This window comes from Protopterus annectens, chromosome 1.part1 (assembly GCF_019279795.1).
Source record: "Protopterus annectens isolate FY-2018-M chromosome 1.part1, PAN1.0, whole genome shotgun sequence".
Lineage (NCBI taxonomy): Eukaryota > Metazoa > Chordata > Ceratodontiformes > Protopteridae > Protopterus > Protopterus annectens.
The window spans coordinates 13,221,983-13,236,982 of NC_056726.1; the positions used below are offsets into that span (position 1 = coordinate 13,221,983).

Genomic DNA, 15,000 nt, shown 5'->3' on the forward strand with positions numbered 1-15,000 from the left:
CTGGTAAACTCCCCTACCAGAGGTGAAAGCATATTGAACCTGGTCATCACCAGCATGGGCGACAGGTGTTCCACACCGGAGGTCAACCCGTCACTGGTTAGATCAGACCATAAACTAATCACTCTGGATGTCCACACCCCACTACCACCCCCCAACTAAGGAAACCACAGTAAATAACTTTTCTAAAGCAAACTTCACCTTACTTAAGACAGAGGTGGTAAGTTTCACAGCCCCCACTCTAAAGGATAACGCTGCCCCAGATGCAGAAACCTTTACAAATGCACTCTATGAGAACCTACAAGGATGCATGGATTGTGCCATCCCTAGCAAAACCAAGACTCACTCCTCTAAGAGAAGGAAACCAGTTAGGTGGACCCCTGCAAAAACAGGCTATACAATAGAAGGAGGAAACTAATTCAGAAAAAAGCAAATCTCAAGAAGGAAAGACATCCCTGATCAGTATCAGTAAGAAACTAAGGTCCCTCATGAAATCATCCAAGGCTAACTTCGAAAGAAAAATAGCCAAGGATTCAAAAGATAACCACAAAGCCTTCTTTAGCTATGTTAAGAATCTAAGTGGCAACTCGCAGATATGCACTGAATTAGTGCAAAATAGCACAAAATATACTGAACCTACTGATATTGTCAACATCCTGGCAGATAGATTCAGTGCAAACTTCACCCCCCCTCTCGCCTCCAAAAGGGCCCACAACAATACCAGAAAAGTGTAGTGTCCCAAAAATCACAGATGCACAGGTGAAAACAGCCCTTTCAAGAGCCAAAAACACAGCGTCAGTGGGACCAGATGGTGTCCCAGGCTGCATCTTGCACGAACTACAGAGCAAACTAACCCCCGACCTAAAACCGCTGTTCAACCTCAGCCTCTCCACAGGCTATGTGTCCATAGAATGGTGCACAGCAACGGTTATTCCTCTCCACAAAGGAGGGGCCACAACTGACCCTGGTAACTATCGCCCCATAAGCCTGACTAGCCTGGTCTGCAAGGCTATGGAGCACATCGTCATGGAACTCATTAACAAAGACATTGGGAACCTCCAAACACTTGACCCGACCCAGTTCGGCTTTGTTAAGGGCAGATCATGCCTACTAAACCTGGTTGACTTCTTCGAGACAGTCAAAAAGGCCATAGATGAGGGAAAGGTGGTTCACACAGCCTACCTTGACCTCGCCAAGGGTTTCGCCATCATTCCTCACTCTGGTATTACAGAAAAACTCACCAGCCTGAACATAAACCCCTATGTCATGAGATGGGTTGCCAACTGGCTTACAGACAGAACTCACACGGTAAGAATAGCGGCTCCAGGTCTGACTCTAAACCAGCCACAAGTGGTGTCCCGCAAGGCTCGGTCCTGGGACCTCTACTGTTCTGCATATACTTCTCGGAAGTACAGGCAAACACAGGAGGACAATGGCTAACCAAGTTCGCCGATGACTGCAAACTGGGAGCCATAATTGACTCTCCGGCTGACACGGACATCCTCCAAAAGGGCCTTACTGAGATGGACACCTGGTGTCAAAGTCATGGCCTCAAGCTAAATGCCAAAAAATGCATAGTCATCCCATTTGGGAAAAACAAAACACCCACGAATTACCACATAGGTGGCAGCCCTCTTAATACAGAAGAGGTAATAAGAGATCTGGGGACCCAGGTAGATAGTAATCTCTCCTTTGACAATCATATTGCCAAAGTAGTTAGGAAATCCTTCTATGTGGCCCATCTAATTATTAAAGGGTTCGCATCTAGAAATAAAGAGGTTATAGTGCCCCTCTACTCGTCACTCATTAGACCCATCATAGAGTACAATGCCCCATTTGGGATGTACCTCACAAGACACTTCCAACAGCTGGAAAGACCACAAAAGTACCTCACCAAGAGGATTACTGGCCTCAAACATATGTCTAATGCAGCCCGACTGAAAAAACTCCGTCTGTACTGAATGGCATATCGCTTACTCAGAGGTGATCTCTGCCTGACTTAAAAGCCATGTCCAAATCAGAATTGATGGACATGCTCCACCTAAAGAAATCCAAGTCACTGCGAGCCACGCGCTCTAGTGAACTAAACCTCGCCACAACAATAAATAGAACATGCTGGAGGGATAGATTTCTGTCACAGAGATTCCCCATGCTTTGGAACAAAATTTCAAATTACATCAGGCAGAGCCCCTCACTAACACTCTTCAAGAGAAACCTTGATGAGTGGAAAATATAGCCCTGGGATCACTTCATTGGCTCTGCTTGACAGAGGATCAGTTAATTAATCAATGGTGCGGCGAAAGCCTACACACTCTGGCTAGGCTTATAAATGCCCTCGGGCAGATAGCTTAGTACCTACCTATGAACCTATATATATATATATATATATATATATATATATATATATATATATATATATTTGTGTGTGTGTGTGTGTGTGTTGGTCTACTTTAGATAATCGAAATACCACTTACCAGACTTTTAAAGCACTGCGACAAAAGCACCGAAAATCATTTAAATGAACACTTACACTTACAGCAGAAAACTATAGGTAAGTAACCATTTGGCCACACCACAACAAAACATGAAAACTGACCCACATGAAACCCACTTGTGGAGGGCTGTGCCCCCCCCCCCTTAACTAAATATACCAACTCTGCGATCACACTGCAGTGAGGAAAGGGGCAAAGTTCACCATGATGGACAAATGGTTACTTAGTTTTTTGTCAGTGATGCAAGTGTTCGTTTAAATGGATTTTCGGTGCTTTCGTCTCTGCCTTTTAAAAGTCAGGTAAGTGGTATTTCGATTATCTAAAGTAAACCTATATATGGGTCTACTTCTGTTGATCGAATTAACATAAAACTGAAGCTGAAAACGTCGAACATTCAGAAGATTGATAGTTTACAAAATCAAAACATATATCTGCTCCATTACTGTGATAGTTGCATTAATAAACAGCCTCCCTTAATTGTTTCATACTACACACCAGCATAACACTATGGCGGATGTCAGAAGATTGAGAGTTTACAAAATCAAAACATATATCTGCTCCATTACTGTGATAGTTGCATTAATAAACAGCCTCCCTTCATTGTTTCATACTACACACCAGCATAACACTATGGCGGATGTTACATATCATGCACCTGGAACATTTGGCGCAGTCTATAGAACCAACAAGTAATGGAGCAAATATATATATTTTGATCTTCTGTGTTTCAGTTTTGTTTTCATTTTGAGTTTTAGGTTAATTCGATCAACTGAAGTAGAGCCATATGTATTTATATATATCTGAGTCATATATAAAAGTAAATACACACACACACATATATATATATATATATATATATATATATGTATGTATGTATATATATATATATATATATATATATAAATCTATATAACTTTATAAAAGTGCAAGCTGCCAGTGTATGCATGTAACACAAAAGCTGGTACTAGATGTTTAACAAAAAAAGGTGTTATACATGAAAGGTGGGATTAATATTTATTTATTTATTTATTGATTGATTGATTGACATTTGTTTACTGGGAAACTCCACTGGGCCAGAGGATCCCATTTTCATTGGAGGCCCGGGGGAAAAAAGCTCCACAAGACAATGACTATACTGGTGCATAACATTCAAAATAGTAAATACAAGCAATGTTAGCAAAGAGAGATGATATTAAGCAAGACAACAGAATAGAAAGGCCATACATATAAACTATATACAGATATCAGTTTAAATATACATTTTACCACGAGTAACTTATACAGTTTTATGATAAGTAGTTGGATACAGATATTTATAATAAACTCAAGGAGTCACAACCAGCATAGATGGTGCAGGGAAGATTCAAATGACAGATGGTAGGCAAGAATACTTTTTAATATAATGATGCTTTCTGTAATGTCCTTAAATGTCTGTTGTCTCACAGATAAATATAAAGAAGAAAGAATAGTGAACTGTTAAAAATGTAGTGTGCAAATAGCTTTGTTACAGGAGACACACCTGGAAAGAAATGAACATGTGAATTTGATGAAGAAAGGTTTTCAGGATGATTATTCAGCGGAATATCTGGACAAAGGAAAAGAGTACTTATACTAATTGCAAAAGGAGCTCCAATAGTGATAGAAGAGGATAAAACAGATAATAAAGGCAGATTTATAGAGCTAAGGGGCTACTGGCAAGGGAGGAGGATTACACTGGCATATATTTATATTCCACCTAAAACTCTGATGGAGTTTAACTGATTATTTCTCCCATTATTTATCAGCAAGGAATGTTACATATAGGTGGGACTTGGAATTTGATTTGCAGCAGTGAAGAGGTCTCTGGGGGGGGCGTCCTAAAAGGGGAAGGTGTAACAAAGGAAGGTAGACTTTTGAAGAAATTTATGAAAATATTTAGAATGGAAGATGTGAATTCAGTAATAGGAGTGCAAAGTGAATTTACATATTCTCCAAAATATAAAAACTGGGCTATGCTAGACAGAATTTACATTTCACAGAAATATGTGCATTTAATTGACGGTTTTGGTACGTATCGAGTAACTATTTCAGATCATGCACCAATAATGACTGAAGTAAAAACACAGGATAATGAAATAAAAATGTGACACTGATGCTTTCCCACCAGTCTGTTGAAAAGAAAAGAATTTGATGAATGGTTAGTGGGGATTATTCAGGAGCTATTCAAGAGGATAGAAATTAATTCTGAAAATATAGCTAGGGAGTGGGATAACATTAAGGTGGAGTTTAAAAATAGGGTAGAAATAAAAGAAATGGGGCTATGGTTAAGATGTAACAAGAATTATTTAGAGGGTCTGACAGATATTAAAGTACTTGCAAATAGGGAGAATCTCACTGAACAAGAGGAGGATCGACTGCAGAATGCTAAGCAGAAAATAAGATTATCTCGATAATGTACACGTTAAGCAACTGTTTTTTTACAATAACACTACAGCATCAAAACTTTTAGCACAACAACTCCGGCAACAGAAAGTAGAAAGGGCTTTTACCAAGCTTAGAGAGCCTGTAACAAGGAAGGTAACATGAGATCCTGCAGAGGTATTAGAAATATTTCAGAAATTCTATGAAAGTCTGTATAAAAGCAGAGAAATATGGAAATCAAGAAAACATACAAATGGAAATGTTTATGGAAGAATTAAATATGCCAAAGTTTGAGGCAGATGAGGCTCAATTTCTAACGGTTAGGATAGGAGGAGATAAGATAAAAATTGTGTTGTATAACCAATGTACAGGAAAGTCCCAAGGAATAGATGGTATTCCTGTGTAAGTTTGGACGCTAGGAGGGAAAAATGATAAAAATCTGGAAGGTTTTAACAGTGTTTTAAGAGGAGGAGAAGTACCAACATCCTGGAAGAAAACAGTGGTAGCTATAATACCTAAAGAGGGTAAAGATCCATCAGATCCAGCTTCATACAGGCCCACTTCAATACAAAACCATGATTATAAAGTGTTTGTCTTTAATGACTAAAAGAATTGCAAACGTAATGTCAAAATTGATAGATATGGATTAGTGTGGTTTTGTGGAGGGGAGGCAGTCATTTGATAACATTAACACAGAACATTATTGATCCAGAGGGAAGCAGAATGTAAGAAAACACCATTATCATTGCTGGGTCTTGATGCAGAGAAACCATTTGACACAGGAAGCTGGGACTTTATGAGCAGGGCAATGGAAGCATTTGAATTTCCTGAAAAAAATATAAGGTCAATAGGAGGATATGTGAGGGATTGGAGACGAAAAGTAAGATGAGTGGGGTCCTCTCTGATAACTTCTGCTTGAGTAGAGGAACCAGGCAGGGGTGTCCTCTTTCCCCTTTGTTATTTGCATTGTATTTATAACCATTGACAAAAAAAAAATAAAGGACTCAGAAATTTAAGGTTATAATTGATATGGTAGTCAAGAAAAGCTGGCTCTATTTGGAGATATTAGTTTATACCTGACAAAACCAGAAAAAGACATTACAGTGCTGTGGAACATTTTGAAACCTTTTCAAATCTTTTCAGGATACAAAATTAATGAACCTAAAACAAAGGCAATAGTGGTAAATTAGGTAGCCTTATATGAATTGGTTCAGAAATATCCATATTTATGAGGACATAATAAAAATGAAGTTGTGATGTTCCTCCTCTGGCCAGTAAATAGACACCAGTGAGGGACGTTTACTTGGAGCAAGAATGGATACATATAGTATTTTCACATGCAGCATACAGGGAGCACACTTCAAACCTAGAGCTAGACTTCCTCTCCAGGCCCCAAATAAGTCTCCATGTTTCTCTCTCTCTCTGCAAAAAACAGTGCACTGTGTCCCGGTTTCAATTAGCTGATAAGCACAGACTTTAAGACACACACACACACACACACACACACACACACACACACACACACACACACACACACACACACACACACACACACACCCCTGGGAAAGGCTGGCACAGATTTACCAGATGTGCCCCCTCTTCCCAGACTGTAAGGTAGATACTGCCACCAGAACACTCCAAAGCCAGGTACTGTAAGGCTCTTACCAGGGTATCCAGTTATACTGAGTAAAATTAATACTAATACAAATGATAGTGCCCACAGTGTCACCAAATAAATACAAGTACTCTCAAATGTTAAAATATTCTCTAAAAGACCAGCCACAATGAAATATTTAAATATATTCAATAATCAGTAGTAAAAGAACACGGAAATACTAAATGTCTATTTACACTAAACACCAGAGTTTCAACACAGGAAATGTTAAAAAATAACACAGATGGATAGATTCACACAGATAGAGAAAAACAATACTTAACTAATCTCACTATATTTTCCTGGCTGACTAAAAACTACTGTTCCCTAGTTCACTTACTTCACTTACTGCAAGGCAAGATGAAGTGGGTGAGTGGTCTTCCTTCTTGTCAGGATTCACAAACAGACTGCTCTTAGACTTCTGTCTCATCTAGTATTAAAACATAATTTCAGTACTGGATTACAGAATGACATAGGTTCATAGGTGTGTACTAGGCTAATGGCCCTGGAACCTTTACAAGCCTAGCCCATAGACATGCCCTGGCATCATGCTGCCCGACATTAGTTCCCAGTGCCTCTATCAAGTAGAGCCACTGCAGTGATCCCCTGGGTGAACTTTCTATTTCCCGTTCACACATCAAGATGTCTCTTGAAGAGGGCCAGTGAGGTGCTCTGCTTGACATGTGTGGGAATTCTATTCCAGAGCATGGGCAGTCTCTGGGTTATGAACCTGTCCCTCCAGCATGTTCCATTGATTGTGGTAATGAGGTTGAGGTCTCTGGAGCGTTTCATGTGGAGGGATTTGGATTTCTTTAGCTGTAGCATTTCTAACAGAGCGGGGTCAGACATGGCTTTGTAAGTCAAGCAGAGATCGCCCCTTAGTAGACGATATGAGATGAGAGAATAGCTGGAGTTTTTTTAGTCTGTCCATGTAGGACGTGTTTAAGGCCTAGGATCTTCTTTGTGAGGTACTTTTATGGCCTTTCCAGCTGTTGCATGTGTCTAGTGAAGTACATGCCAAATGGGGCATTATACTCGATTGGCCTAATGAGGGAAGAGTAGAGAGAGATGATAACCTCTTTCTTCCTGGATGCAAAACCCATGGTAATGAGTTGTGCCACATAGAAGGACTTTTGGACCACAGTGGCAATGTGGTGGTCGAAGGAGAAGTTGCTGTCAACCTGTGTCCTCAGATCTCTTATAACGCCTTCAGTGTTCACGGGCTCCCATTGATGTGGTAATTTGTGGGAACCAAGTTTTTCCCAAAGGGGATGATGATGCATTTTTTGGCATTAAGCTTAAGGCCATGGTTTCGACACCAGTCATTGGTCTCAGTGAGGCCTTTCTGTAGGATGTCTCCATCACTTCAGGAGTTAATAATGGCTCCCAGCTTGCAGTCGTCTGTGAACTTGGTCAGCCAACTGAGTCCCTCCATGTTGGCCTGGACTTTTGAGAAGTAGATGGCAAACAGGATAGGACCCAGGACTGATCCCTGTGGGACTCCACTCATGACTGGTCAGCAGTCTGACTTGGGAGTCCACTACTTTCACACTGTGGGTTCTATCTTTGAGCCAGTTTGCAGCCCACCTGGTGATATAGGGGTTGATGTCTAGTTTGATGAGTTTATCAATAACTCCTGAGTGGGGAATGGGATCAAAGTCCTTGGCCAGATCGAGGTAGGCTGTATGAACTGCCTTGCCCTCATCCACAGCTCTAGTGACTGACTCAAACAAATCAACCAGGTTGAGCAGGCATGATCTACCTTTCACAAAACTAAATTGCGTGGGATCTGAAGTTTAGAGATTCCCTATATCCTTGTTAGGTAGGTCCATGATGATGCGCTCTGTAGCCTCACATATCAGACTCGTCAGGCTAATGGGGCGATAATTCCCAGGGTTGTAGTCGCTCCCCCTTTACGGAGAGGGATGACTGTAGCAGTGTGCCATTCGGTAGGGATAAAGCCTGAGGTGAGGTTGTGATTGAACAGAGCACACAGATGTGGTGCCAGTTCATTTTGTTGTTCATGTAGAACACATCCAGGGATATTATCTGGTCCCATGGAAGCTGTATTCTTGGCCTTAGACAATGCATCTTTAACCTGTGCTGCAGTAATGCTGGGTCCCTGGCATTCCTCTGGTATTGTGATTGGTCCTTTAGGGGGAGTGAGAAGGGCAAAGTTGTCACTGAATCTGTCGGCCAGTATGTTGGCAATATCTGTTGGCTCAGTGTAGGAGGTACCAATGTGCAGTTACTCAGAGCAAACCTGGGTATTGCCATGGAGATTCTTGATATAACTATAGAAGGCTTTGTGGTTATTTTTAGTGTCTACCGTGATTCTGCTTTCATAGCTGGCTTTAGAGGTTTTGATGAGAAATCTCAACTTTTTGTTGAGGCTAATAAGGGAGTTTTTTCAGTGTTGCGACTTCACCTTTTTCTGCAACAGTTTCTTCCTTCTGTTGTAGAGTTTATTAATGGCAGGGGACCACCAGCTTGGCTTCCTTTTTTTTGGAGGAGAGCGTCTTAGTTCTGCTGGGTATGGCTAGTTCCATGCATTTATGTATGTGTTCGTACAGTGCATTGGTGTATGATTTGGCAGTCATGCATCTATTTTCCATTGACATGGGTGCCGTGAAGTTAGCCACCTCTGTTAAGTTTTTCATGGTGGTTACCTTTGGGGGGGGGGGTGTGGGTGATATGTGGATTTCCATGGTAATTAGTTTGTGGTCAGATCTAACCAGGGAGGAATTGACTTTTGGTGTAGAGCAATGGTTGCCCATGTTAGTAATAACCAGGTCAGAGATGTTGCTTCCTCTAGTGGGGTTAAGATTGAGCTGGTCCAAGGCATTGGAATTGATGAATTCCAGGAAGCGTTGGGCCAGTGTATTGGTGCATGAGTAGTTTTCCCAATTGATGGAGGGGTAGTTGAAGTCACCTAGTATGAAAGTGTTGGGTTGGACCCTAATAGTTTCCAGAGTGCTTTAGAATGTGGAGTGAGAGTCTTGGGACATGGGTGGGGACCTATAGCAGCCTGTGACCTGACTCACTGTCGTACCCAATGTTAGTTGTACCTGAAGTATCTCAGATGTATTTTGCTGGGCTACTAGTCTGGAGATGTGCATATCCTTTATGAATATGGAGACTGGGACCACCGCCTTTGGAGCTTCGGTCCGTGTTCTGGGACCGAAAGGTATAGAATGAGTTATAGCCTGGTAGCACAGGGGTGCTTTCTGCTGCTTTAAACCAAGTCTCCATTACAGCATAAATGTCGATGTTCTCCATTTTGAGGAGTGCTTCGAGCAAGTGCATCTTGAGATTTAGACTTCTAGCACTGAGCAGCATGACCCTCAGATTGCATTTATTTATAGCTGTTATGGTGGTAATTTGGTCTTTGGAACATCTCCTAAAAAAGGCATTATAGGTGTGGCAAGAGCCTTAGCCAGTATCCAGAAACCCAGGGGTGACAGATGCAGGCCATCTCTGGCAAAGCATCGAGGTCTGTCAGTCATGTCATCCCAAGCAGACAGATATTAGATCCCTTAGAATGACACCAGAAATGTAGACAGTTGTTGAAGTCAATCATTTTCTGCTTGTACTGCATATCATTCTGGCCAACGGTAGGATGCTGCTTAAGTCTAGGGTCATACCTGCCTGGGCCACATAATCCGAGAGTTCCTTCATGTCTCTCTTCATGTAGTCCAGGGAGGTGCATCTCAGGTCATTCGCACCCACATGGACAGTGACAGAGTCATACTTGTACTTCTTGTGGAGTGACCTGAGTGCGTGCGTTGTGTGTCAGATTCTGGCACCTGATAGACAGCTGACTGTTACCTTCTCCTTAGTCAACCTAGTGAGTGGGACATCATTGTGCCTCACCATCGAGTCACCTATGATTAGTGTATTGGGCAAGCTGTTTTGCCTTAGGGGCTTAGGTTGGGGGATACACTGTGTAGGTGAGCTATGTGTCTTGTGATTTGTGCTGTTCTGTGGTGGTCAGGTGCGTTTCTGCCTTGGAGGTCTCTGCTGTTTGAGATTTCTGTTAAGAGCCTCCATGAAGGTGGGTGTGTGGTTTGTGTTTTTATGTGAGAGCTGTGATGGTGGGTGTTCTCGAGGGTTATGTGTTGCATGATACATCTGGTCATCTGACTTTTGGTTCCCACACTACCCCCCTTACTGCAAACTGAACCAGAATCTAACACACATATAGAGCTTTGCTAATATGTATTATAGCATCTGGAAGCTATAAAACCATTTCAAAAACATCTACCCTTTCAGGGTAGCAATTAGTTCTCCACTAAGGACAATACAGTAGGATTTTTAGTTGTGATTTTCACATACATTTTGTCTCTGGCTGCAATCAGAACTGTAAGATACAATCTTTATGGCCTAAACCAGGTAATTTAATTTCAAACTATTTTTCGAAGGTAGTTAGGCTGAGATTATCATCTTCTCTCCCAGTATCCTCTGCTACAGTCTATTCATTTTAACAGTTACTATATAGTCTGATGAACTTGTATTTCTTGTCTATCCAGCAGGACCCACTGTTGGTACATTTGTTAATGCAAGCGCTTTACAAGTACAGTTTAAAATCAGTTTGATATACAAATGACATACAATTCTTTACAAAACTCCAGCTAGCTATGCTGGCATATGTTACACATCCACTGCCCTACTTCTCATGGCATAGCTGGCAATATTTCACATCATAACAGAAGTATTTAGGAGTATGGTTTAAAATGATTCTGGTGTGACAGCCAAGATGTGTGGGAAGAGACTAATGAAAAGATAATACAAAAACTGAGAAAATGGAAGCTTTGTTACACTAATGTGTATAGTTGGATACAAACAGTTAAAAATGTTTTTAGTCCCATTAGTCTTTTATACAGATCAAGCATATTTTATCGACCAGAGGAGAAGCTGTGTATAGCAGTTAATAAAGTGCTGAAGGACTTTATCTGGGAGGGGAAGACGGCAAGAGTCAAGTGGGATAAGCTGATTCTTCCAGTAGAACAGGGCAGATTGGGATTACCCGATTTAAAGGGGTATTTTAGAGCTACACAGTTAAGGCACATATATAGCACATACATAGCACAAGCAGAAAATAATAATTCATAGTGGAACGGGATTGATGAAACAGGAAAAAGCTCAAACAAGGAGAGACTGGGATTTTGGGTGCAGGCCTTTAAGAAGAATAACAGTAGTCATACAGAATATTATATTTGTAAAGTAGCAGAAAGTATCCTAAGATCTAAGCCAACATGGGAATGGAGAAAGGAGATTCTGCTGATAGGGATGACTGCAGTTAGGGATATAGACAATAGGCAAGAGGGGGCTGAAATTTATTGGAGAAAACTGGAAAAGGAACCAAGGAATTGGAAGCAAATAACTAGAGAGGGAAAGATGATAGAATGGGAAGACACCAAGAATTTATTTGGTCTGCAGGTTCGAGTTTGCCTTCCCTATCAAGGATTGATACCAGAGTATAGGCAAAAAGAAGGGAGTAGGGGGGTCCTAAACAAAAGACCAGCATTGGTAGAGTTTTTAGTAGAATCTAGAACAGATACTGCCATTAAGAAGGAATAATTAGTAGCGCATATAAAATATTCCATGATAACTATACGAATCAATCAGAGGAGGTTAAAAAGGATTGGGAAGAGAGATTGGGTAAGCAATTCACAAATAAACAGTGGGAGGATATATGTACGTCTCCCAAATATGCAACAAAATCTAGAAGACTTCAGATTTTTGCTTGGAAATGTTTACGTGGATATTTTTATACCCCAAGTAGACTCCGGAGAAATTTTTGGAAGTGTGATGGGGAAGAAATAGGTAATTAGGAACATATTTTCTGAGAGTTTGGTGAGTTGGCGGACTTTAAGGATTCCCTGTGGGATGCACTGTTGGAGATGCTAGGTGGGCAGATTGGTGTGACGAGGGAGATGATTTTTCTGAGCTGTGGTACAGAATCAGATTTGCTTAGACATGGTAAGGCCTTGCTGTGTCTAATTATGGTGCCTGCCAAAATAGGAGTTACTAGAAAGTGGCAATCAAAATCTAAACCAACTATACTAGAATTTGTGACTATAGTAAAAGAGATAAAACAACTGATATTGAGACCTTTAGAAAAGGGTAGGGGCAAACTAAATAGGAAAAATGTGAATTGTAGGAACAGTATATATGGGGAGGAATAAGGTTTAAAAGATGGGAAGACTTAAATGAGCTATATAATGTTTGACTGAAAATGATTGGATAGATTATAAGTGATGTATAATGTTTGCAACTGGGAGTGTGGCAGTATGGTTTGTGATGTAAAATGCTTGCAACTAGGATTGTGTCGGTGTGGATTGTTTTCATTTTTATAACTGTATGATTGCCTGTGTCCTAAGTGATGATTTAATAAAGATGTTTCTTGTTTAAAAAAGGGTCAGGAATTGAATAGTTTATATAATGTTGCTTAGGTTGTATGATATATAGCAATATATGTGAAGTGTAATGTTAGTAAACATGAATTTGTTAAAAAATTTTATTGCTTTTATATAAATGTAAATTTGCCTATGTCACAATGGATAATTCAGTAAAGGTGTTTAAAAATATATAATTACTATGTCTCCCATTACCCTTAATATATTGCTGAGCATCCTCCATGAAACCCTTGCTTCATCAGGTTCTCCCATTTATTCTTGTGCAAGTGCATCTCTTTTAATGATGCTGTTTGTGCCTTCCAATTTGCAATGTAGGTCTTTACCCTTCACCATTTATCTAATCCAGTAAGTCTATTTACATTCCATGTTAATTCTGACAGTGCAACCATTCTCACAAGTGATAGTACATGACATTTTTGCACATAGTATTCCATTTGCCAGCTTATACAAACACATTTGCAGATGGTAGGTACAGCTTCTATGCATTAACAACTTCTTATCCCTTTTAGAACTTGAATTATCTTTTTAAATATTGCAATTCATAACTTCCCTTTCCTTTTCTTTCTGAGGAAACAAGTCACACTGACCTATATATAGTTTAAAAGGGAAAGGATAATTGCATTCTTTTCATCTAAGAGCTAATATCACAGTTCAGGAGTAGCAATTTGGATTGTATTATTGTGTAAGCTGCCCACAACATAGCCCTGAAACCTGAGACTAAAACTGTATGCTCAACAAACAGATTTGGTTGCAGTGGACAGGCTGAGAATGTGATTTTTTGCTAAAGCTGAAGTTCGTCTATCTGGCCATTACCTGACCATGAAGGCTTTGTGAGAGAGAGGCATGATGCCCTGAGCCGCCTTGTCTTATTCTTTACAAAGAAGAATGTGTCCATGAGAACTAGTGTAACGTTCATGCCAAAAGTTGTCACAGAATTCAACATTAGTCAGTCTTGTAAAACTGTCAATGTTCTTCCCTAATTATGAAAAATGTGGGGAATGTTTACTTCATTATGTCGATGTGCACAGATTTTGCATAGCCAGAATTAACACTCTGAGGAAAGACCAACATCTGTTTGTATGCTTTAGTAGCATGAGACCGGTTATCATGGCTTTTAATCTACATTGAATTTCTGGCTGTATACTTGAATAAAATTCTGCTAACAGAGATGTGGAAAACCCTTGTTAGATCTCTAAAATTCCTGTATGGCAAGAGCATTGTCCACTTCCGAAGCCTTTTTTAGGAGTATGGTGGGTGATATATGTTTATTTGCTATATGGGTATCTGTGAATACTTTTACAAAACATTACAAACTGGATGTGATTTCTAGATTGTGGTCATCCTTCAGTACCATGGTCTGGAGAATTGGGTTGGAAAGCCTGGAAAAGCCTTAGGTGCTGGGCTGACTAAATCTTGCTGGTTTTAGTCCACAGTGTGACTTAGATAAAACTTCTAGCACGGATCTTCCATTATAATAAGTATGTAATATTTTTGTACAACACAGTGTAAATGGAAGAGGAGGCTACAGATGTGGAAAGTATGAAGAATGACACTTGTGACAGTACTTGTTTAATGGCATGGATCTCACTTGGGTGTATGATTGCTCGTGTATCTGTTATTTATGTTCATTGTCAGAAGGTGACTAAAGAATAGGTTCCTGATACCCTGTTTTTAGTGATAATACTTATTTGCTTATTATTCTTGCTTGTGTTAAGGGAACCACTATCCAAATGTGGGCTTCTTTACCTGTGTTAAGCAGATGGTGCCTTTGAAACTCCTGGTTAAGTTTGATTGTCTACATTTTAGATTGTTCTTTTTCTTGCAGGTCACTTTTTAGCATGCTGGATAGCCTCAGTAGCCCTGATGGTTCTACATCTTCAGTGGGCCAAGCCTGGTTAAGTCAGGTACTGCAAAGGCATGATATAGCCAGGGTGTTGGAACCTTTACTTCTGTTGTTGCTTCATCCAAAAACACAGCGTGTTTCTGTGCAGCGAGTTCAGGCAGAAAGAAGTTGGAGTAAGTCTCGGATTATCCTTCT

General features: G+C 40.3%; 1 protein-coding gene across 1 annotated transcript in view; it reads left to right on the forward strand.

Annotated features, from left to right (window-relative positions):
- DOP1A (DOP1 leucine zipper like protein A) overlaps positions 1 to 15,000 on the forward strand; it is a 2,183,138-nt gene that overhangs the window by 1,216,373 nt on the left and 951,765 nt on the right. The window contains exon 19 of the mRNA XM_044073353.1: positions 14,788 to 15,000. This exon is cut by the window's right edge and continues 41 nt beyond it. Coding sequence (XP_043929288.1) covers positions 14,788 to 15,000 — 213 coding nt within the window. The remainder of the gene's footprint in view (positions 1 to 14,787) is intronic.